The following is a 22,167-nucleotide window of genomic DNA, read 5'->3' as shown; positions in this document are numbered from 1 at the left end:
ATGTATTTAATATAATTCTCCTAATTAATTCCTACAGTATCTAGTTAGTCAACATTTAATTACTTTAACAAATTACACATTTAATTGTACTACCGGAGATCATATCACAGAATAAAATTTACCTGATGTTGAGTAAAGGAGATTATGCTGAGTTAAAATATAATCTTTCAAAAATCTTAACACTTTTATGATCTTCGCATATTCAACATGACATTAATTTCCCATATAATAGTTCTTAAATTTGTAATCACTTCCTTCAGCTGTTTATTTTTTAGCATCACCTGCGAACAAAAACAAATAATGTGAAGTAAGACAATAAGCAATCTTGAAGACCTGCTAGTGTTATTATTATTATTGTTATATCTATTTTAGACTCTCGCCTCTCCCAAGGCCTAAAATATTAAAAAGATTATTTTTATAAGGGTGGTTTCAATCAGGGCCTATGCAGTTTACTAATTACAGTTTGGACCCAAGGCCGACAGCATTAAAGAAGTTAAGATTTTCTTGGCTTGCAAAATGTAACAGATAGGGGGATAAAGGCTGCGTACTGGACCAAAGACAATATCGATTTGTTGTTGAAGTTTGACATTGACACGAAAAGAAGAAGCACACAATAAAAATATTTGTAACCATGTATTTCCCTGAGACATTTCTGCTTTTGCATGTTTAAATTAATGACGCTGATTTATTTCGCGTGGTTTAATTTTTACCTCATTGACACGTCCGAGATGTGGTGCTGGAGAAAAATGTTGGGAGTCCGTTGGATTTTCGCACCAACGACTCAATTTCGCGAGAACTTAACGTCCAGACCAGACCGTGCACCTTATGTCTTTGTAGGATACTTGATTTCTTTGGTCACATTTCCAGCAAAGAAAGGCACAACCTCGAACACGTAATGGTCATCGGACGGATCGACGGTAAACGTCCGAGGAGTCGGTGTCCCAAAAATGGTCCGATCAGCTTTATACGGCTCTCGGCATGGGTATCCATGATGCGCTCTACTATGCCAGAGACCGCCACAGATGGCACGGCGTTGTTGTCATGCGGAGCTTACTTCCGCGGGGGAGTCACGACCCTCAGTAACAAGGTATCGTCTATGCTAGGAGGAGGAATTTTTAAAGATTACCAGAGCCCCAACAACTCTGTAATATGAAATGGTGAAATTCTACGAAAAAAAAACGTTAAATGCTCTTGCCTGATCCGTAAGTTCCTTGTTTTCTTCCAAAGCCAGCCTATAAGCCTCTGTGCCACGTCGTTCGTCTAATGTTTTGTTATCAGCTTCGTCTTTTAGCGGGATCAGGCTCTCCATGTGTGTATATTCCATACCCTGTAATAAAACAGTAGGAAATATTAGTATTCTTAGTTACCCATTCTGTTTATGATTCTGACACTACTTAATCTCATATAGTCAAGCGCACATCAAGCTTGATACGTGGGGCGCACTATAAGTTTCTGGAATGAATAAGAAAAAAATAGTATTTATAAATGGTCAGAAACGAATTTATTGTTTCTCAAAATATTCTCCGTTAGCGTTAATGCACTTTTTCATACAAATGAGTCAATTTTGAAAACATTTATGCCACTCCTCCATGACAATCTCTGAAACATATTTTTCATACTCTGTGACAGCCCCTTCAAGTGATGAAAATCGTTGACCGCGTAACGGGTTCTTAATTTTTGGAAATAATTAAAGGTCACAGGGTGCCAGGTCGGGACTGTAGGCGGGGTGGCTCATAAGGTCAACGTTGTTCACCTTCAAAAATTCATTTGTCTGTCTGGCCGTGTGAGAACTGGTGGAGGAGAATTATCGTGGTGCAAGATACGGCGTTTACAGTTATTTTTACGAAGTTTGTCAATAACTTCCGGGAAACAAATGGTCGTATACCAATCACTATTCACGGTACAACGATTCTCCAAAGCAACAGTAGCCACGTATCCAGTTTTATTAAAAAAAGAAGCAATCACCCGCTTAGAGGCCCTTTGCACGCGCGCTACTATGGTGGTTTCGGCTCATCTCGAAAGACCCACACGCTTGATTGCTGCTTTGTTGGGATCGTAACTATAAATGTCCCACAAATTTGACGCCCCTTCGTTGAATCTGATAAGCATAGCATTGCACCAAGTGACGCGATCCGTTTTTTGAGCCTCAGTCAAATTGTGTGAGATCCACCGAGAGCACAGCTTTTTCTCACCCAAATATTTGTGTAGTATTGATTGTATTTGACTCATGCCTATGCCTAAAAATGGAACCTCAATGTACACACATCAAAAAAAGTTTGCGATCAATAGCATAAGCTCCTATAATTCTTTAAATTTAACTTTATCAAGAAAAAATCTATGTTGTATGCTTTCTTTAAATAGGAATACCCTGTTTGAAATTAAAATATAAAACTATTTTTTATTATTTATTTTAAAAAATTGAGCCATTAATCATAATGTAATAGTGATAGAAATTTCATAGAAAGAAAAAGACTGTTTAATTAAACTTAAACAACAATTTATTATTAAAAGGTGTGAATTCAATATAAAATAACTCCTCCCCTGGCTCGAATACATGCGAAGATCCTCCTGGGCATGCTGAGGATCAAGTTATCCAGCATTTCCTGGGGTAACCTATCCCATTCTTCAATAGCGGCTTCCCTGAGCTCTGGAACTGTCTGGGGACGTGGCTCACGGTTCCATGCTGCTCATTTAAGAGCATCCCACGCGTGCTCTATTGGGTTTAAGTCGGGCGAGCCGGCAGGCCAGTCTAATCGTGTGATATCGTATTCTTGAAGAGCAGCATTGACTCGTTGAGCTCGATGTGCGGGCGCATTATCATCGACCAGTACAAATTGGTGCCCATGGTTTACTCGGAATGGTCTGACGATATCATCAATAGCAACTGCTTTGTACACGTCTGCTGTCATGAAGCCCCGATACGGGATCAAAGGCGTTCTAGCTCCAATCATAATGCCACCCCAAAAGGACACCGATTTTCCGCCTTGCTGAACTGTTCCAGTGGCAGTTCTTAGTCTTTCACGGTCGCCTGGTCTTCTCCAGACACGGACACGTCGGTTATCTGGATGAGTGCTGATTCGGGATTCGTCAACGAATAGACAGTTTTGCCAAATGTTTTCGTTCTCACCTTCTTCATTTTGCCGAAGTCTAGCCCACTGCAATCTTCGTTGTTGACGTTGCCGGGAATTGAGCGGAGCTCGCCAAGACTTCCGTGCTCGTAATCCAGCCTGGGGCAAGCAATTGCGAACGGTCTGCGTGCTAACTTCAAGCCCAGAGGCGGCCCTGACTTCTGCTTTTATTTTAGTGGCGTTGATTGTTGGATCACGGGCTGCCAGCAATCTAATATAGCGCTTTTGGGCAGCTGTCAAAACAGTTGGGCGACCGCTGCGGGGTCGGTCAGCTAAATTCCCCATTCCGTGATACCTGTGCAACGTAGCCACGACACAGGATTGGGATATAGCAAGTCTGCGTGCTATTACTCTCGTGGTGTATCCTTCTTCCCTCAAAGTTACTATTCTAGCTCGTAAAACCTCTGATAATCCTCTTGGCATTTTTTCAATCACAACTTTCCGCGAAAAATATCTTGAATCGCTTATAATTGACTAAATCAGATTTCTGAATGAGCGTAAGCTAGGACTGAAAGCCTTTTTATATGAAAAAACAATTGAACGGGGTCATTGTTTTATGTTCTAATTTATTTTTAAATAAAGAATCTAAAAAGAAGAAAAAATCATAATATAATCTACAGTAAGAAAAAAGATTTCAGTTTTTCGAAGTGATCGCAAACTTTTTTTGATGTGTGTATGTCACATGCCTGTCTGTTTTGATCATACGGCGCACAGCATGGATGTTTTGTTGTTCACAGCAGTGGACGGGCGACCATCACGAAATTCGTCGTTGAGATTCACACGACCGCGTTTCAATTCTGCAAACCAGCTATAAATAGTCGTCTTGTATGGTGCTTCATCGCCAAAAGCAGATTGAAGTCGAGCGAAGCTCCGCTGAGCTGTTAAGTTACACTTAAAGTCGTAGAAAATCATACTACGAAAATTCTCACGAGTTAAATCCTTGGTGATGTAGACAAACAATTTCTAAAATGACACCACAATGTAAAAACAAGTGACAGTCAGATGAAACAAACTGTATTTTACAGCCAAAGAGTTCCATTTTCAAATGTTGTAATTAGTTTTACTTATAGTGCGCCCTATGTATTTTGGACAGTTCTTTTCGGAAAAGGCAAACAAAACCAAAATATGATGAAACCAGCGACAATTTATGATAAGAATGAAAGGTAATAATGAAAAAATACCTGACAAGTCTCATTGCACTTCTCGTAAATAAGCCTGAGACGTTTGAATAACAATCTGATGGTACGCAATTGCTCCTGCATCTTGGCTTTCTTGTCGTTGCTCGCGTTTTCCCCGTGCTGCGTGCCGTTTGGGGGCTGGGAAACAATGTTACAAAAAATATACAAGTTCTTCAAGAAGCCATGTTGATGATAAGGATATCTATACGAAACGTAAACATATGTATAAATTATCTAGTTGATAATGGGCTAATAAAAATTAAAAATTAATTTGTTGCTACATATACACATTTTTTCATTTTTTATTAATAATAAATCGTTTACTGTCTCAACACATTAATAAATAATATACATACATTATTGAAGCTCCATAGTAAACTAGGCAATTGCGTAATTATTAATTAGTTATCTCGCATTTTTACTTGGGGCATCTGCACTAAGCTCAGGCTTGTGTTGCAGTGCCACGAGTGCAGCGCTGCGGATGACACCGCGCAGCACACCCTAGAGGTATGCAGCCGGTGGGATGAGCAGCGCCTTACTCTGACGGGGACAATAGGGCAGGACCTCTCGCTGCCGGGCGCTGTGAGGAGGTGGCCTTCTTTTGCGGAGAGGTTATGTCGCAAAAGGAGGCTGCGGAGCGGGTGCGCGAGGACGCGGCGGACGCGCACCCGCTTCGACGCAGAAGTACGGGGAGAAGGCGAAGGCAGCTTGCTGCTCGCCTGATCCCCTTGTGAGGCCAGCGGGCTCTGGACAGGTACTCCGGAGCCTGCATTGCACGACCTCCCTCGTCTGGGGGGCGGGTCGGAGGACAACTGACCTGCCCCTCCCTTGGCGCGGGAGCCCTGGCGCAAGCTAGGGCGTCCGGGCGGCGTCGTAGTGAATGTGCACCGACCCCACGGTGCCGATTCAACCGGCGAGATGTAAACCCGGGGGGGTTTTTAGTGGGGTAAGTCCTCCAGTCAGGAGGGAGAGTCCCCCCATAACCCCTGAGTCTCCCTGGGCTCAGGGGTATCTATAAAGATTTCTCCCCCGTAAAAAAAAAGGCTTGTGTTGCAGAGATGGTTTTACATTTACTATTGGCTCATGAATCCATGTAGATAGATAGACAGATAACTTTAATAGATAGTAAGTATTTTTGATACTAATTACTATTTACAACTATCCATCTAATATTTGAATAATATCACTTTCACATTACACGGCCACGGATTGACTGTCCAATAAAAAGTTATATTGAATCAAATTCAGTACAAATTTTCAACCTGACCGCAAAATCTAATCAATGTAAACTTACTTGAATAGCTTTTAAAGTCTGAAATACATCTTGGGTTCTGCTGACTATGTCTTGAACAGTTTCTTGACCAAACCTGAAAAAGAATTATGTCTAGGAAATGAAACTATTATTCCGGATTTAAATCGCGTACATTTGTTTTTCCAAACAAACCTACGTTTCGGGTCCTTTACAGGTCCCATGGTCACGGTTGACTGTGACCATATACGCAATTTAAATCCGGAAAAATAGTTTCATTTCCTATTTGTAACAATCGCGAAAACCTAAGAACGCGATAAGAATTATGTCCTTAAATTGCACATGAAATTCCAATATATAGCCTTCAAGAATCATTCTCGTACAAATGTATGTGTAGGATATATAATAACATCAAAGTAGAAAATACAAACTTGCAAAGAGAAGCAGTGTTAAATTCCTTGTTTTGTGGAGGTGTTTGTACAGGTGGAGCTGCAGGCTGTGGGGCAACTGTTGGCACTACACCACCACCAGCTTGCATTGCAGCCACTGTAACAGCGAGTCTAATTAAATTCAAATAGTGTTTGTATAAACTAACTTTTTTTGTTTTATATTACATGACAGGACAAACAATTTGTGCGACTGGTGGTAGACAACACACCTGTCTATAACAGTTGCAATGCCACTTATAGTTGTAAATCACAAAGATCTAACACTTCCTGAGACATAAGTTGACAAGTCCCATGTGCCTGCAATTTCACCAGCACCCCTACCCTCATAACCGTAACGCAGTAATGCTCACATTACTGCTTGGCGGCAGAAGTAGGTAAGGTGGCAGTACTTCCCTGGACAAACTCTTTCACAAGGAGCTCCACTGCTATTGATGCATTCACTGAAAATACGTGTGACCAGCAAGATTCACAATAACTTACTGTATGTAATATGGAAGTCAGTATACTGACAAGTCTTAATTTAGAGGGTTTTTATTGAAGGTGAGTCATAGTATATTACTTAGCTTAAAAATTAATAACAATTTATATGTATATGTATATGAATACTATATACCATGAATACTGCAACAGTAGACAAATTTTTCATAAGTGGCAAAATGGAACTAATTTCCTTGAGAGTATGCACAAACCTTGTTGAGGAACAGCAGGTGGTCCAAGACCAGCTCCAGGTGCACCACCAACCACTCCCATTGCCTAAAAATAATACCTTTAGTAATGAATAACTTGACATTAGGTACAGCCATAATTTTTATAATTCAGTATGGAGAAACAGTGTTTATTAAAAACTTTTGGATTTTATAGCAGAGATTAAAACATACTCAGCTAAAATGTAGTAGTAGATTCATTTCATATATTAAGATCATTATCCAATCCAAGGAGAACTACTTAATTTATGGTCCAGTCTTCAATGATGAAAACCATACGTATTCCATAATTCAATGTAGATTAAGTTTTATACTACTTATATTTTAGAAATTAAATAAATTGTATTATCATATTACCTGTGGGCCCATGCCCATAGCTCCCATTTGATTTTGCATTCCTGCACCATATGGAGGAACCATTGGGTTGCCCATTCCCACCATACCAGCTGCACCTCCCATAGGACCTCCCATTACACCTACAACATCATAATAACTTAATTCACCTAGTCAGTAAAAATAGAAATATCAACTGTCTTAACTACACGGTCATGTTATTCAATAAACGATTAGCACTAGAATTACAGGTTTCCCACGGTATAACCGGACCGGAGACCATAAAGCGTCTAACCGGTCTGAAATACCGATAGAAGAATTTAAAGTCATACCGTGGTAAGAAACCTTTATTTAGTGATATTGTTTTAACCAGACTAATAATTTACCGGTCAATTGATTAGGCATCGACTGCATTTGTGCGCCCATAGGCCCACCGCCGAAGCCCGTTCTCATGGCTCCTGCGTTACCCTGGAAATTTCCAGGGAATTGGTGACCTTGCCCAGCCATTATTAATTATGTGACTCAGTTTAATTTCACTAATAAATCATAGAAAACGATAAAAAAAATTATAGCACTCCGTATCGGTAGCTGCGCTGTGAAATTTGACATTGACAAATGACATAAGCGTTTAGGAATCATGGAATATTGTATATTTCTCATCTTAGACTATGGAAACTATTTTCCATCCTCTAAGTTTCCCATCCACCTAAAGTAAGATGGAAAAATTCCATTTTCAAAAAAACATATTTTTCAGAAAAATGAATATTTTTACTTATATTTTTATCTCAGAAGATGGAAAAAAAGTTTTTTATAGTATTTATGTCTATAATTTGTTCACATTTGACACCTCAAAACTCTGAGGGCCGTATTCCAGAACTCTACTCAATACTCAAGTCAGGACTTGAATTGCAGTGAGCACTGAAAATCACACTCAAGTCCTTGCCATTAGGGTCATATTTCCAGTGCTTGAAATCATACTCAAGTCCTGACTTGAGCAGACTTGACTTGAGCAGACTTGAGTATTTGAAATCATACTGGCACTGGAAATACGACCCTAAGGGCAAGGACTTGAGTATGATTTCTAGTGCTTTAAACCATGCTCAAATCCTGACTTGAGCATTGAGTAGAGTTCTGGAATACGACCCTGAATATCAAAAGGTGTTACTGAACGAAAACGACGGAGCCAAGTTTTTTTTAACGCTGTTGTCCAATCATTTTAAATTTCGCATTTCTTTTTATCTGAACAACTTTATTTTCACGCTAAATAAATCTTCAAAAGGTATCTAAACGAAGAACGTCATCCAATTATATTTTCAGAAAAATTTTTGGTAAAGTTTCGACTATTCGAAATTTTTAGGCTAATTACCCAACTGTACTTAAGCTTAATAATTTTCTAGACATATTTTTAAAAAGTCACAAAATAATATACATTGAGATTTCTAAAATAAACTCAATATTCATGTTCGCCCGACGGCGACCAGCGTAAATTTATGAACGCATTACAAGGGAGTATACAGGGTGGAAAAAAATTAATGGGACATAAAGGGGAAGTACAATCGGTCCTAACATAAGTGTCCACTATTTGTATAACACTTAGTACAAATGGTACAAATGACATGTTATGCAAACTAGAACCAACCCACAAAATGTCACTTTCGAAATAATTAAATTTTTGTAAAAACAGTGTGAAGATATAAAGAGGTAAGTTATTTCAGACAAACAACATGAGTTACGTGTAGCATTGAGAATGATATAGTGAAACTATTATATTATATAGCAATAAATAGAAAACATTATGTTTCTTTTTATTTAGTTAACGAGAACCGTGTTTTAGTTTTCGTAATGGCAACGCTAAAGATCTACAGTACTTCAGTATATGTGACATGGATCCATTTAGCATATTTAAAAAAATACATTATATGAAGTTAAGCAGCATGGTTCTTTTTAGCTATTAAAAAGTTACTTATTTAGGGTTGGTACCCTGAAGGACTTTTATTTTCTCCGTGTTGGTTTGGTATATTGCCAGGATCTTTTATGAGCGGGTAAAGGACACGTCTGGTGTTCTACTTAAATACATAACTCAAGTTCACTCGAGGTGTGGGTTGGTTCTTGTTTGCATAACTATGTCCAAATAATGGATACCTAAATGAGGACACCGACAGCACCGTACAGTACCTTATAAATGTTTAATATAGCTAATTTTACCAAAAGGAAACATTTTTTTTCTTCAGCGTAGATGATTGCGCGATATCGCTCACTAGTACTTGCGCGCACCGTACGTTGTTTCTCGTCATTATTAACGTCCTACGTGCGTCAATATACGTCGATCGGCAGCAGGTGTGCGTCCAACTGAACTTAGTCTAATGTTGCTGCACAAACCCTGAATCAGTTATTACACTGATTTAGGGTTTGCATTTCAGAAAATAATCAGTTCCCATTTATATTACCAAACTCTGGTTTGGATTTACGAGCATGAGAAATGAAATAAAACGTTATTATAATTACTCATTTATTTTTAACTTTTAGTACAAAATAAAACTAGTACACAGGGATACATCTCAAACCTAGCATTTGCAATGTTGAATAGTCCGAGGCTTACGACAATAAGTCTTCTCATTTGTACTATTTTAGAACTATATCGTCACACAGTTATCTCACATTTTCCCCATCAAAAAATAAAACTTAAACTGAATAATGTAATCACTCTTCGAGTCAACACCAGGGTTGACGAGCAAAATATAATATTATCATTCGCCAACATAGGTAACTCTACTCTACAAAGGTTCAGAATTGATCTCTACGCTTACATTATAATACAAATACACAAATTGAGGTTGGCGCGGTATTGATGAGTTTTTTCAGGCACAATCAAACCAGTGCATTCCAATGTTTGAAATACATACAATAACACACTGCACTTAATTTCTATTCTAGTCTATTACACCATTATGCGCAAATAAAACACCGTGTTAATTATTATTTATGAACTATAACTATAAGGCTCGTGTGGAAGTATGTTACGGTCATCTATGTATTTCAAACATTATATTTTCTTGAAAATCTCATTCTCTGAACCCAAATAGTCGTCTCAAAGTACTTCCATTGCTTATTTCCTTACTTTACTTTTATAACACTTACACAGTCATACCAATACTTCGTGAGAAATTCTTAATTATAACAATTACAATAGTGCACAATAATTTAATTGAATTTATATACTTTCAAGTTAAAAATGGAAATTATGTCAATTATCATTATCATGCAATAGAGTAGTCAAATGTAAATTATGTAGAAAGATCAAATAAATACTTTTTTAAGGAGAGTGAGTAAAATTTGCATTCCCTTCGCACCTGTGGTGAATGTGCATTAGTCCGCACTGTAAACACTGTTGACATTGCAGCACCTTGCCGATAGCCTAAATTCATTTTATAAATCCACCACTGCGATGCTGCTAACTTCATTAAAATTTCACACTCAAGTACACAAGTGAAGTGCAGAGTACTAACTAATGCACGGTCACCTTTAGCAATATGCGATAAATGTAAAAGGAATATGCAAGACACTGAATTATTATTTAAAAAACACACATTTGAAAATTAATGTATCATTTTGTCAACACTGCAAAATACGAGACACATGTAACAAGACAGTGCACACAAGGTCAATAAATAACGTACTGTAAAACCTTCTAGAACTAGATGTGTTGGTACTGCGTTTTATAATTACTTTTAACAATGACACAATTATTTATATTAAAACAATTGTAGACGTAATTAGGATTTACAAAGGTACAATTAAATCAACGCGTCCGCTGCGTCGACGATCACGCCGCGGGGAGGACAGTGCCTCTATTGCGAATTTAGTGTTATATGTATAGCAATCACAAAAATCTAAATAAATTTTAGATTTCTGTGATAGCAACTACGTAAAATATTTTTGTGGCATATTTCATTTCTTCTTATGACCATTAACGGCATTGTACAATTTGCAAATGTTAACTCGTGGTCAACGTACTGTTGCCACTTGTGTTTCGCTGGACGCGATGACACAATCGATATAGTCTGTACGCTCGACGCGTTGGTTTGATCAGGCCTTTAAAATTAACGCAAGTCCAAGTTTCCATTTAAAATTCAGTTTATATCAGTCATTTAAGTTTAGACGCCGATACTTTTAACTACGCGCAGCTCCGACAACATTCAGTTACACAGATATAATTATGTCGTAATTTTAATCTTAACCCAATGCATATAGAATCCCTTATTGTTGGTAGGTAAGTCTTACTCTAAAAGGCGGATAATCTTCGTGAGCGATTACTGTATAAAATATACCTATTTTTATACATAGTTGGTCACTAAATAAAGGATCATTATAAAATCACATTTTTGTTTACATTAGTGGTGTCATTCATTGGTTATTAATTATTGCTATAATTATAAACTTACCTGATTACATTGGATACATGAAAAAATATGGTTATCATTGTAATGCAGGGTGTAAACAAAGTCAAAAGGCACATTTATGCTCATGAATGTGATTCAAACACAAATTTCAATAAATTCTCAGCGTGACTGCAGACACGTTCAAGGCACGATGTCATAAAGTCTGGAAATCCGTAACAAGCTTTCGATAATTTAAATACTTTTTTCAGTTATAAGGTACAATATAACCCCATTAACACATACACACCTTTGATAACACCCTGCATACTGACTCTAGACTTATCAACAGTAGTAAATATTTTTATTAAATAAATAATGTGATTTTGTAACACCCTATATAAAATGACTAATATTGCTATGTCAACGCTAGTTCTGAACAGTAGTTCTGCTAAAAAATATTAAAAAGCCTATTTATTGACTTCTATTCTCTTTTCATACTACTTGGTACACTTACTAGTGTGCGTATTCGGATATTTACTATTACATTATTAATCAATCTGTTGTCAATTTAGTTCCGATTAGTGCACTTGTATTTGGCACTATTGTTTTTTTTCATTTGCATTAGCACCTGTAAAAGTACATAAATAAGAACGGCCAAAGATAAAAGAAAGATTACGCCAAAATTGCTACACACAAATATTTAAATAAAACATGCTAGTCTCACATACAAAACAACGTTAAGATAATATTGACTCGATTTTAAAACTACTATATTCGGAACTATACGGCAGTGTTTGGAAAATTGTTTATTAGAGCCCCTCTACACCGAATTATTTATCGAATTAAACTACACAATGCATACGTTATATCCAAATATTTACAAACCCTCTTTTAATCATTACGCTACCTAAAATTTAAGACGTCCCAAAGCAATGATTAACATTATTCAGACTGAGTTTTCCATAACATCGAAAACAAAACACATAAAACAACAAACATCCACCAAACGACCGGCGCGAAAACACGTCGCTGAATCGTCACCAAATCATGTATTTCAGACTCTAATACCTAAATGAACACATGAAATACAATCCGTGTCACGGCGCGATCATCTTTTGGAGCGCCCTAATAGAACGGCGATAAACCTATTATTAAATAATTACAAATCTTAAACGTAAAATAAACTCAATAATATACATAATTACATTATATATTCGAAAAAAAAATATAACAAAAAAGTGGACATCATAGTCAACATCCGGGGAGCGATACGATCGCAGTCGCCGAATGCGGATGCAGCCCCAACTCTATGTACATAGAATACAATCGAGCTTTCCTCCGCGGCGCGGACAGTGCACGAAAACGACGCTAGGAGCAGCGTTGGTGCGCGAAGCAGCATACGGCACAGCGCTAAATCCTCGGCAGCGAGCGTCACATCGAGGGCCGCTCCCAGTCAACCGCAGTTGGCGGCGGAGTGCCGCTCCACGCGCTCCACCGTTCGCGCCGGAAGAAGCGCTTCTTGAAGTGATGCGCCGGCAACGGCGACGGCGACCGCGCCTCCAAAGGGCCGTTACCCATTGCATTTTGCACACCTATAACCAAATATATATTATGTTCAACAATGAGTAAGCAATAAGTAATTGGGCTAGTTATTTGTTATGCAAGGCTGCAATGTTGTTTGACGCGAGTGCTTGTATTTCCATACACCGGAGCAAGCAAATTAAGCTAAGATTGAAAAACCCTCGGGTTTCAAGGCACGAGACGCAAAACAACTTTTCACCTCACTATAGCAAGGAAAATGGTAGATGAAAGAAAAATAGTTGATCTATATATAAAACATCAGTTTTTTTTTAAATAAAAGAAAAAGTTTATCTTCGGATACGCTCTGAATTTACACCTCATCTATTTTTATTCCTGCTTGTACTTTTTTTTGTGTGATTGATTATTGAAATTATTTTAGTTATTCGACGATTTAAAATAATGTATTAAACACAATTAGTTATCATTGTCAATTTAATGTCAACAATAATAAGAATAAAATATACCAACGGATTTATATTACATAAATAAATAATGTTCGACAAATCGCGTAGTTTTTTTAAATCTTTATTTATTTAGGGGCTTGGATCGTTATTGAACATGTCAGCCCCATTAGTAAAACGGTACATTAAGAAAACACTTAATAAAATCCAGACAGATAAATCAAAATACTACCTAACTAAATATGTATACAAAATCTCCGCTACACTACATGTTAGGCTCCGACAAAACAGATTGAAATCACCCAACATTAAATGTACGGAAACCAGCCTGTGCAAATAACCGCGCCCTGATATGTTCCGTCCGAACACACTCCATGAGCAAATGACGTACATCCTCAAGAATCTCACACACTTCGCAATTCGGTAGTTGAACGTGTCATCTTTTTTTTTAGGTGCACCACATCGTCTATCGTCAAGTTCGAATTTCAAAAATCTTTTCCACGCTAGCATGCAAAAAACGCTTTTGCGTGAAGATTTCTAATAAGAAAGCCTTTTCGAGCTAGTGAGGTGACAATTATTATTTATATATTTGTTGTTTCGTGGTTATGAAGTATTTACCTGCGGATGCACCAATAGGCGTAACACTCGGCGGCCTTGAATCGCGATTTTGCTGCGGTACGGAGGCCAGTGGACGCTCCCCGTGGCCGATGCCGGAATCGGGTGAGGTGTTACAAGCTTCGTCCGACCGTCGCCGCTTGTCCTCAATCGCGTTCGAAGCGAACGATATAATCTGGTCGAATCGAAAAGCGATGCGGTCCTGCCACTTGCTCTCCTCCACTTCCTCACCGCCCTCGCCTTCTGAACAAGGGGGAATGTTACTTTTTTTCAAAACTCCGCAATTCCAAATTTCATTCCTTAAGTTTCGAATTAAAAACTATAATGACAGTGAAATATTACAACTATCAAACAATTATAGAAGAAGTCGTACCAGGCTGTCGATGCGCGTCGGGCAACTCGTCAACGAGCGGGGTAGATGTGTTAGAGTGCGGGTCGGGCGGTGGCGAACGACGTCGAGCCTCGTCGTCGATAGGTCCCCCAGTGCCTCCAGCAGTTCCACGCCCGCGCCAATATGCCGATGCTAGCACACGCTCTTGCAGGCATGCTGCCAGACCTACAGGAACAGAAACATTCAACGCGAATATTGGTATTTGACACGTGATATCGTGCAATACAAACTTAACATTAAACTAGACTATGCACCTTCAAGCGGTTGATGTTGCTGTTGTTGTTGTTGTTGTTGCTGCTGTTGCTGTTGTTGCTGCTGCTGCTGGTGCTGTTGTTGCTGGTGATGGGAGCCAGAGTCGCGATCGTAGTGTCGTGCGCTGAGCGAGTTGACGGTGGCGTTAATGATGCTCTGGTTGGAGATCTCCAGCGTGCGCTCGATCTCACCGTTGACCAGGTCGCCGATAGTGCGCGCACCCGGCGTCGCCAGCCGCTCCTGTGACAAGTGCCGCCGCAACGCTAGTTTCGCCGGTGACACCTAGGCCGACAACGTCATTTATTGCTCTAGCAGACCGAAGCTCAACCAAAGAACGAAAACAATAAAGAAATAAAGTAAAATAATTTGCAACTGAATCGAACGACAGAACGAGCGGGACGCACCTGCGTGTAGTCTGGCTGCCCAGGCAGCGGCGAGGGCGCGTTGTGCGAGAGGTGCAGCGCGCGCGCGTCGCGGCGCTCGAAGCCGAACGGCCGCTCGCGCTCGCGCCGAAATTGCGCGGCGCGCGCCTGCGCCTGCGCCGCCGCCGCGGCCTGTGCCTGCGCTTGCGCAAACGCACCCGCCGCGCCGCTCAGCCCCTGCGAGCCTCGAGGCTGCCACGCATTGTCTCATTAGTCACGTTTACAAAACAATCGACGCATACGCGGTGATGATGATTTCGTACGTACATAAGTCGTCGGACTCGCGACCATACTCACCTCCAGGCGTGACGCGTATTGGTTGTGGTTGTGCTGCGCGGGGTTCGGCTGGCGCACGTAGCCGTTGGTGTACGCGTGATTCGGGTTGTTGGTGATAGTCGGTCGCGACGCTTTTCTCTGTTCCTGTGAGAAATTTGCAATTATACAATATTCATCGCACAGATTAGAGTCATACGAAGAATCGGCACACACCTGATCCTCATTCAACACCGAAGTGATTATGCTCTTGAGACGATCCTCAAAGTTGATGACCTTGGGAGACTCCTGTACCTTGGCGACGACATTGAGCGGCTTCTGCGGCTTGACGGGCGACTGACGGTGCGCCAGCGGCGGGGGTCCGCCGCGCAACGGCTGCGGCGGTGTACGATGAATCGGTGTGACACTCTTAGGAACCAGCCTGTCAACATTTCATTTCACATGATATTCTATTCATATCGGTTCAGCGCCACGGCAATTCGATGCAGTTTGCGTTTAAAAATAATTCATCTGCCTCGAAATGCCGCGTTACCAACAAAGATCGTCCCTAACAAAAAATGTGTTATCGAAAAGAACTTGAACCTATGATGATCGATGTGTCTCTCGGGCTCCCGCGTGTATCCATTCACTATAACATTTGGCTTAGCAATTTTTCCAGCTTCGATCTGGCGACCAGTTTCCAGTATCTTCTGGGCTAAAATCTCCGGATTTTGCTCCTCAATTTTCCCCACATCGGGGACGTCTGGCCACTCCTGCGACCGCGAACGATGCTCTCTAGATTTTCTGGGTTTCGAATTCACAGTGTGTGGTTTAACGGTCGCGACGGGCACACTAGGCGTGACCACTTTCTGTTGCTCGCTGGCTCTTTCCATCTGCATTATTTCACTCTGAAGATGGCCCACTTGGGCGTGTAATCGCTTCCTGTGAGCCAACGTAGCCGATATTTCCTTCAATATACAATCGTGCGCTATGCTTTGCGTGATTTCTACATCCGGAGGTATGTGTCCGAGTTGCCGATACTTTTCTGTTATTTCGAACGTCCTTTGTTTCACTAGCACTGCCTGTTCGGCCTCTATGCTGTTTACTTGTGCTTGTAATTTACTAGCTTTGCTCTGTAATTCTTTGTGTCTTCCGACAATCTCCTTCGCTTTAGCTAGAAGATCTACTGTATTATTAGCGTGTATACCAAGCTCGCTCATTCGCGCTTTTAATAGAGCAACACTGTCACTAATCAGCACACTAATTTGTTTATCCAACTGTGATGCACGTGATTTTAATTTTTGATTTCTCTCCTGTTAAAAAACAAGTAAATTTAAATACAGGTGTAGTGATAAAATAGGCAAATAACAAGCGAGTTCAACGACCACAAAGTCATTCTTTCATTAACTAATGATAATGTTTATCAGATAAAAAAAAATTATATGCAATCAAATGATTGTTCCTAACCACTGACACGATTACAGCGCATACAAGTATATAATAAACATACCTTTTCTTTATCGATCTGTAGTCTTATTTCATTAGCGTATTCCGGAGTGTTCATCCGCTGGATGAAGGCGAGGTACTGGTCGCGGAACATGTCCAGTAGCAATTGAAGACTGTAGGGGGTGTGGGGAGATCGCGGGATCTCTAACTCCGAATGCAGACGGTCCGTAGGCTGCAGTTGGACGCCCAGCGCCGATAATCGCTGACCTACGCAACCCGGCGGCGGCGCTGTCACCTATAATACCACGAAACTTAAACTATGCGATTCCATTTCTTGCGTTTTGACACAAATACTTCGGACCAAATATTTTTTTACAAAATTTGTATTCAATTACCGCTCCATTGTGTATAGTAGATGCGAGTGTTGTCGAGTGTAGCAAGTCAAGACCAGCGATAGAGGCAGGGGCTGCGCGACGTCGTTTGGCTCGCGCAGCCCGTCGTCTTGCTCCACCTGCGCTTGCGCTACGTTTGTTAGCAGGCCGGCTGCGACCTGTACATCATAAACAAATTATATTTAAACTACTATTTACCCAAAAAAAAAAGGACGAAGACAGGGATACTCGAAACTAAGAAAAAGGCAATATAAAAATTAATATCATGTATTAACGAATTGATCATGCAATAATCTCAGTACAGAGTACTAAAGAACCCGGCCTCGAAAGTTAATCATCTTCAAGTTTGCCATCTTTAGAAATGACAGATTTTCTTCCAATTTAAATGGGACCACTACTGAGGTACCCTCTTTCCAACAAAAAAAGAATCATCAAAATCGGTTCACAAACACCGGAGTTAACGCGTAACATAATTCAAAAAAAGACATACAGTCGAATTGAGAACGTCCTCCTTTTTTTGAAGTCGGTTAATTAAATTAAGTAGGACCGCAAATAGGATACATATAAGTAAATAAATTGTTAAAACAATTGTAGACACTGACTAGAGTCTGAAGAGGAAGCCCAAGGTGCGCCCCATTCCCTGGGGGCAGGTTCAGGCCCAGGCGGAGCATCGTCGGTGCCACTCGACTCCTCGTCGCTTTCGTCACTGGAGCGCCGCGTCACGCGTCGCTTCGCCGGCCCGGCGCGACCTCCCGTCCTTCCATTTTCGCCTCTGTGCATCATTGTATAATTCGCATTAGGTTATATTGAGTAATTAAACCATTGACCTATCAATAAATGGACATCGGGTTTGCGCTAAAAAGTGTCCGCACCTGTAGGGCGTTAAAATCGAATAATCGGAATAGTCTTCGTTTGTTCGAGTGATAGCGTGGTTGTCAATCATGCAATACCAATATATGCAGTACAAATAATAACTTGTAAAAATTACTGCAGTTAAGTGTGAAAACAGGATTTTGTATCATATTTTCACTATACAAATATATTGTGTTATCATAGTTGTCATTTGAAAGTGTTATTTTGTACAGTTTTATAGTATTTAATTTATGTATAACTGAATCGTAAATATAAATTACAAAAGCACACGAAATAATGAAATAGCTAACTGTACTTTTTCTACACATTGCATGCGCAAAAGATGGAAAGAGACCCATTACGTCAGTTTCAAGAAGCTTATATAAACTTCTTGGTCATTCTCAATTGTTCGAACCACAAGCGATTGAAATATTTAAAACAAAGAAACTGTAGAGATGCTTTGATTTTAATCCTATTTTTAAAATGATTTTTTTTTATTAAACGTTAGAAATAACTAACAAAATATTGTTGTACTCGTTTTACGGCATGGGATTACCTATCAGAAGTCAGAAAATACATTTGCCCGAAATAACATTGATTCGAATTTTCATAATGTGTTTTTGCGAAGACTACAAAACAAAAGCTAATTTTGTCTATGTAAAAAGCATCAAAATTACTCGAAAGCGTCACAGTTTTGTTATAAATCGGAATTACGGATATTTGAGTTTACGTTTAGTTAGAATATCGGTACATTTCTTGTAGTACACGCTTATTTTCACATTTGTAGTAATAATTGTATGTTTGCCCGATTCTTTATTATACCTTTAAGTGAATTTGTACAAAATTCGACATAATAATACAAATAAAAAAATAATTAATATTTACGAGAAAGGCTATAAGTAATTTTCAGTCGAAGCTAAATATGGTGCATTTTGTTAAGTTTCCAGTAGAAGCTGAATATGGTGTTTTTGGGCCCTTAAAATGTAACAAGCAAATTTAGGTAGTACTGCAATGACGTTACAATTTAAATTAAATGTTTTAATTTTTTATATTTCGTTACATGTCACTACGTTTATATAGGTTAACCTCGGACATTTTTTCGTGGTTTTTGTATTAGACCCGATGTCCATTTGTTGGTAGGTCAATGAATGAAACAATCATTTTGTTAGACAACAACAGCTTATTATTGCTATGATACATTTAAATGATTGAAGGACTTTGAAGAAGGAATTAGAAGGACAATATCTTGAGGGAACATGCAAGTCGAAGAATCTTCTTCGTGAATCTTCACAACCCTTGGAAAAAGAATCAAGTCCCCAACCCGAACTGAGCAAGCGCGGCAGACATGGTAAACCCTCTCCTCAAATGAGAACCTTGCCTGGCAGTGAGAAGTGTAACGGGTTGATGATGTTAACTTTGGCAACTCATATCTCGGTAAAACATTACAATAGAAACGAAATATCCACTGTCTACTACATATCGACGCTGCAAAGGCAAAGTAAATAAATAACATTAGAAAGGTAGTCTAATTTTATTTGTGATATCGAAAAGCTGAAACTTTCTAGTTTTCCGTATAACAAATAAAATTAGTCATGATTTAAAAAAAAAATTAAACCGTTCTCCTGTAATATTTACCAAATGCACGTTAGACGTTTTACCTTTCCAGCGCCGACATGAAAAAACATTTAATACGCTTTGGCAATTTGGTCTTCTTCGTGAAAGTATCCATAATATATATGTCGAATATCGATACCTCCAACATAAGTTATTGTACTTTGATCGTTACTGAACATGTCAGTCTCATTAGAAAAACAATATTTCAAGAAAACACTCAATAAGATCCAGACAGATAAAATGCTACCTAACCAAACATGTATACAAAATCTCCGCGGCGTTACATTTTGGCTCTGACAAATCAGATCAGACAGAGCAGAACAGAACACTTTGGAAACCAGCCTATGCAAATAATCGCGCCGTGATAGGCTCCGTCCGAACACACACATTTTTTACTTGTTAGCTTATATATAGCTTTTTTTATTTTATTATACTTCTAGGTTACAAGTAACCTATAATAAATATGCCTTTTAAACATGAAACCTGTAATATATATAAAAAATGAGGCTACTTTGTACCTTACAACAACTTACGTGGGAAGTATCTATTTAATGTATATATGTTGATGTCCATATACTTGGGTATGTAACGCAAATTGTCAAAGTTTGTACGGAGTGTTGCGTTCATTGACGTATAAAACATCGCAGTCAGTTCACGGCTAACGAACAGTCAGTGTGTTGGTGGTTCAATTGTCTAAGCTAAACGTTCATTGTTTTGTAGACAGGTTTAAGGAAACGAATCTAGCCCGTGATTTATTTATCGCACAGATTTTATCACGCATTGTCAACATCATTGACGTGTTTTGTGGCGCATATAAATACATCAGATTCTCGATTATTACGCCTCATTATGTGAAACTGCGAACGATAAGGGACTAACGTTATTCAGCTCATTTTCTTAAGTGTTGACAGAACGCCTATGGTCACTTGGCATCCACTGTCAACTGGCCGGTCAGATTAGTGATAAAATGCTGCATAATCCACCCGGAATGTAAATAAATTGTACACTAAACTAGTAACTATGATTGTTAAAAAAATTCATTTCTATATTCTATTATTTGGAACTTTTACTTTAATATTTAGTTGATAATAATTCAACTAAAGCATTTGCATTGTTTGAGAAAAAATATAATAGTAATAGCTTACAGTATCACCATACATATTTCAGATTCCATTTGTGACAATAAATATAGCTATAATACGGTTGGTATACAGGAGGAGCCGAAAAGCATGCAGAGCAAAGCCTGCTTGACAGAGGGGACTTAACTGACAAGGTATAAACTAACCTGACTGGGCGACGTCGGGCCACTTTCCTCCTGCGCTCAGGCAGCGAGCCGGTGCTATGGTTGCTGTTGCCATTAAGCAGATCTGGCGTGGGTTGCCGCGTCGGCGGAGCGCTCAGATGCCGCTTGCCAGTTGCCTCTTCATCCTCGCCATTATGCACACCCTGTGTACAAAACCTTATTGAAACACGGACTTACTATAAATTTCAGTGACTACCACATAAATCAGCGTTTCCCAAATATTTTTTAATAAAGAATAATCATTGAATTATTTAAATAAAAATTTTTACACTTTTAGGCAACGAGCTATTTTAGGAAACGATGATACACACAGTTATATTTAATACCCGTGTCTGTTTATACCACTAATATTACAAGGTACAGTTTACTACACATATAAAGTATACACTAGAATAATATAACTATTGACGTGCAAATACAAAGCAATAGAAAACACCAGTGATTATGAGTATAAAAAATATTGACCAAATACCATGTAGCTTCGTTAAAAAATTAGAACAGATGGAATGGACGGTGAAACAAATGTACCCTATACAATGTTTTATTTATACATGTGATGACTGATGAGAGTTATATAAATAAGTGAAACATAATATTTTGCAATAATGTGAAGGTAACATCATTGAGTCAAAAAGAACAAAAAATGAAATGAATAGCACCTCGAGAAAGTATTGTAAAATTACCTGGTAAAAGGCACATAAATATTTCATATTAAAATAATTATATTAATACTATATACTAAGAAATAGAAAGATGACATGATTGGAAACAGACCCTTTTGCTGACCTTGAGTTTCGGGTTTTTCAGTCTTTGAAAGTATCTCTCCAATTTGGTCCTATCTATAACGTGTAAATAGTACGAGACTGGTTTTCCTGTCCAGGAGACGGATCCTTTAAGTGGCGTCATTTCGCTCACGTGCATGATGGTACCAATGTCGCTCAGATTCCTATCCGTTATTCTAAAATTCAGTGGACAGAAGCTCTTGGACGATACTATTTTCGCACCATCCTTCAAGTCCGCGAATCTCTCTTTCAGTTGATGATCTACGTGGGGGCCAAATGCGAAGTTATTTACGAAGACAATTGTTGCTGCATTAATTTTTTCTCTATGTTCATCCAACAGAAAGTCGCCTTTTATCAACTTGTACTCTCCATACTTTTTGCCGTACCACTTCATCCAGGTTCTAAAATTGAGGTCCATGCTCTGAAAAAAGTAATAATACATAT

General features: G+C 39.0%; 2 protein-coding genes across 6 annotated transcripts in view; both read right to left on the bottom strand.

The window, feature by feature from the left end:
* Positions 1 to 146: 146 nt before the first annotated feature.
* Positions 147 to 7,610, bottom strand: LOC113230310 (mediator of RNA polymerase II transcription subunit 30). Of its 2 annotated transcripts, none has more exons than XM_026464185.1 (8): positions 7,428 to 7,610; positions 7,066 to 7,184; positions 6,694 to 6,757; positions 5,987 to 6,101; positions 5,601 to 5,673; positions 4,310 to 4,444; positions 1,196 to 1,327; positions 147 to 281 (listed from the first exon to the last, which is right to left on the bottom strand). In XM_026464185.1, exons 1-8 carry the CDS (start codon positions 7,546 to 7,548, stop codon positions 186 to 188), a joined length of 855 nt encoding a protein of 284 aa, XP_026319970.1. In that variant the 5' UTR covers positions 7,549 to 7,610; the 3' UTR covers positions 147 to 185. The 2 variants fall into 2 exon arrangements, with proteins under 2 accessions (XP_026319970.1, XP_026319971.1); XM_026464186.1 differs by lacking the exon at positions 147 to 281 and adding an exon at positions 725 to 1,094 and having other exon boundaries at positions 7,428 to 7,607.
* Positions 7,611 to 9,546: 1,936 nt separating this feature from the next.
* The window catches only part of LOC113229982 (histone-lysine N-methyltransferase, H3 lysine-79 specific), a 30,732-nt gene continuing 18,111 nt past the window's right edge, over positions 9,547 to 22,167 (bottom strand). Inside the window, exons 6-18 of one of the 4 annotated variants that reach the window (XM_026463686.1) lie at positions 21,716 to 22,144; positions 20,924 to 21,084; positions 17,775 to 17,944; positions 17,176 to 17,330; positions 16,845 to 17,075; positions 15,938 to 16,647; positions 15,572 to 15,776; positions 15,380 to 15,502; positions 15,065 to 15,274; positions 14,663 to 14,900; positions 14,391 to 14,573; positions 14,021 to 14,260; positions 9,547 to 13,012 (exon numbers count right to left, since the gene is read on the bottom strand). In XM_026463686.1, coding sequence (XP_026319471.1) covers positions 12,852 to 13,012; positions 14,021 to 14,260; positions 14,391 to 14,573; positions 14,663 to 14,900; positions 15,065 to 15,274; positions 15,380 to 15,502; positions 15,572 to 15,776; positions 15,938 to 16,647; positions 16,845 to 17,075; positions 17,176 to 17,330; positions 17,775 to 17,944; positions 20,924 to 21,084; positions 21,716 to 22,144 — 3,216 coding nt within the window. In that variant the 3' untranslated portion in view covers positions 9,547 to 12,851. Of the gene's footprint in view, positions 13,013 to 14,020; positions 14,261 to 14,390; positions 14,574 to 14,662; positions 14,943 to 15,064; positions 15,275 to 15,379; positions 15,503 to 15,571; positions 15,777 to 15,937; positions 16,648 to 16,844; positions 17,076 to 17,175; positions 17,331 to 17,774; positions 17,945 to 20,923; positions 21,085 to 21,715; positions 22,145 to 22,167 lie in introns of all 4 variants that reach the window. The other 3 variants (XM_026463685.1, XM_026463687.1, XM_026463684.1) reach the window with 3 other exon arrangements.

The sequence above is a fragment of the Hyposmocoma kahamanoa genome, unplaced genomic scaffold (assembly GCF_003589595.1).
Source record: "Hyposmocoma kahamanoa isolate Upper Pololo Valley unplaced genomic scaffold, ASM358959v1 63, whole genome shotgun sequence".
Classification (NCBI taxonomy): domain Eukaryota; kingdom Metazoa; phylum Arthropoda; class Insecta; order Lepidoptera; family Cosmopterigidae; genus Hyposmocoma; species Hyposmocoma kahamanoa.
The sequence above is the reverse complement of the archived record's forward strand: the minus strand, read 5'-3'. Positions and strand labels throughout refer to the sequence as shown.